Source organism: Austrofundulus limnaeus, unplaced genomic scaffold (assembly GCF_001266775.1).
Source record: "Austrofundulus limnaeus strain Quisiro unplaced genomic scaffold, Austrofundulus_limnaeus-1.0 Scaffold307, whole genome shotgun sequence".
In the NCBI taxonomy this organism is placed as follows: Eukaryota; Metazoa; Chordata; class Actinopteri; order Cyprinodontiformes; family Rivulidae; genus Austrofundulus; species Austrofundulus limnaeus.
Window position 1 is genome coordinate 623,421 of NW_013952709.1, and position 2,291 is coordinate 625,711.

The window sequence follows — 2,291 nt, forward strand, 5'->3', positions numbered from 1 at the left end:
ATTTTGATATTCTCATCATTAATAGTTTTACAAAATTAGCCCTTATTGCCAATATGTTGCCTGTTCTGGTTAGCCCTGCGACTGCTACATTGAACCCATGGTCAAAACTCACTCCAGTTGTTCTGTATCCTACTTTCATGGGAACAGAATTTATTTAAATAAAACAAACARAAAAATTGTTTTTTGTGAAAGGAAAGAAATGACAACTCAGACATGGACAGGATCACATCCATGAGCTGCTGTGTCCCACTAAAATTACGGTGAAAATCAAACAKCTTAACAAGAAGTCTTTTACTTACTCAGGATGTGCATATTTACTCCATTAATATTTTGTAACCTTTCTTTTTAAATTACCAGGAGTACAAGCTTAGTAAAGTAAACCATAAGAAAAACCATGTCTTTTACTAATTTTACAGGTCATTATCTGTACACAGTTGATGTCGGGGGACCCATGTTTTAAAACGTAAGTGTGAGAAACATGTTTCTACTTCATCTGAATTTTGTCATTTGATATTCTTGACTAGAGGCCACACTGAATAATTAAACATGTCACGTGAGGTAATGAAGTAATGAATACACAGATGTAATAATTCATTCAGGTCACCTTTATGGACACATTATGAACCAAACTAAAATGTCACATTGCTACCTTTCTTTTGCACCATTTAATGGAGTTGACAGATTGATATAATCGTCACTAAGCCTTTAGCAGCATGACTCTGCTTTAGCTTTTCTTTTTTTTATTTTGAAAGAATAATTGATGCACAGATGAGAGGCACTAAAGCCACACTGTCTTTCTTCTGTAAATCAGACCTCCCTCCACAGCCAATGTGATCGGCATCCCGGGTGATGGAGAGAACCTCCTGGAGGAGAGGAAAGGAGGAGACTCACAGAAAGGCCACTCTGGTGAGAATAATCATCTCGCATCAGACGCCTGCCTCCCMTTTTTGTCATAAACCCTGTAGCTTTTCTGGACAGGTTATGGTTTAGCTGTGCCATTCCAGTTTATTTTCTTTATTTCTGAATTTTAGTTTGAGYTTTATATCTGTTTTCTGATGGTGTTTTTAATGTTCTGTCATTTAGACACGGATCAAGTCAGCGCACAGTAAATATTCAAGACCTTAATTTAGAACAGGATCTGCTTTTCAGAGCAACCTGCAAAACTGTACCAACAAATAAGTAAATAACTGTGTGCTGTTCAGGCTGATAATCCAAGGATTTCCCCAGTCATTAACTGCAGCATCAAAACCTTTTTTCACAGCAGCTGAGCCAAATGGTTGCATGTAACAAACCATCTGGCAGGTCAGGCTGGACCTGGCATGCTCTTTTTAGAAAGCTGAAAACGCTTGACTTTAATAGTTTATTTTTAAATATAAAAATACTAATAAATTGAGTATTAGCATAAACATAATAAACATTTCTTGACTGTTTAAATTCTAGTGATCAGTAAAAGTGAACATTGCTTCAGGTTTTTTGGTGATAAACGCATTTGACTAATATAATCAGGGTTGCACATAAGCGGTGCGCAGGTGCGCKATCAAAACAAGAAAAAGCGCACCAGATGGAATGTCATAAAGCTCACTTGCGTACCTAAGATTGTACCTGAGATTGTGAAAACAGCTAGCAGGGCTCTAGAGTGCGACCAGTTTGGTCGCAAATGYGACCTGACTTCTTTAAAAAGATAAAATCYAGCCACACTGGTGTGACTGGATCGTTGTTCGGTGCTCACCAAGCCTCGGGACAGCGGGACCCTGATATAAGGATTAAACGGACACTGCCTTCAACTAATTGGACAAAGTCCAGAGCCGTTTTATCCAATCAGAGCAGAGCAGGGCGGGACTTTCAGACTGTGCTGTTTTCAGCAGAGACCGGTTGAAGCAGCAGCTCCAGCGGTCAGTCCTGACATCTCCTCCTGCACTTTGCTCCTGAACTACCAGAGACGTTGGTCTGTAAAACATAACTTTATATTAAATATATGTTCAGAGCGTTGTTATCAAACAGATCTGTCCAACTTTGTGTGAGTGACTAAACTCTCCTCCTGATGAGAGACTGCTGTGACAGGAGTGTGTCACTGCGCGCGCAGGCTGAGTCTGTGAGATTCACTGTTTGAGTTCTTCTAATTAAACCACATTAACTCTAACAGAACATTTGTTTGCCCCATATTAAAGCAAAGGTGATTCTCTGTTTAACACCCCCATCAAACAATTTTATATACAATATATTAAAAAAATTCAAACAACTTGCCATCTTCTCTAGGTGAATGAGTTTTAAATGTTATTTTAATTTATCAT

At 38.6% G+C, this 2,291-nt stretch overlaps 1 protein-coding gene across 2 annotated transcripts in view; it reads left to right on the forward strand.

Moving 5' to 3' along the window:
* Positions 1 to 2,291, forward strand: part of LOC106527071 (protein FAM102B) — a 31,580-nt gene that overhangs the window by 17,792 nt on the left and 11,497 nt on the right. For both annotated transcript variants that reach the window (XM_014021832.1, XM_014021831.1), the window contains exons 5-6: positions 417 to 463; positions 812 to 906. In XM_014021832.1, the coding sequence (XP_013877286.1) occupies positions 417 to 463; positions 812 to 906 (142 nt within the window). The remainder of the gene's footprint in view (positions 1 to 416; positions 464 to 811; positions 907 to 2,291) is intronic.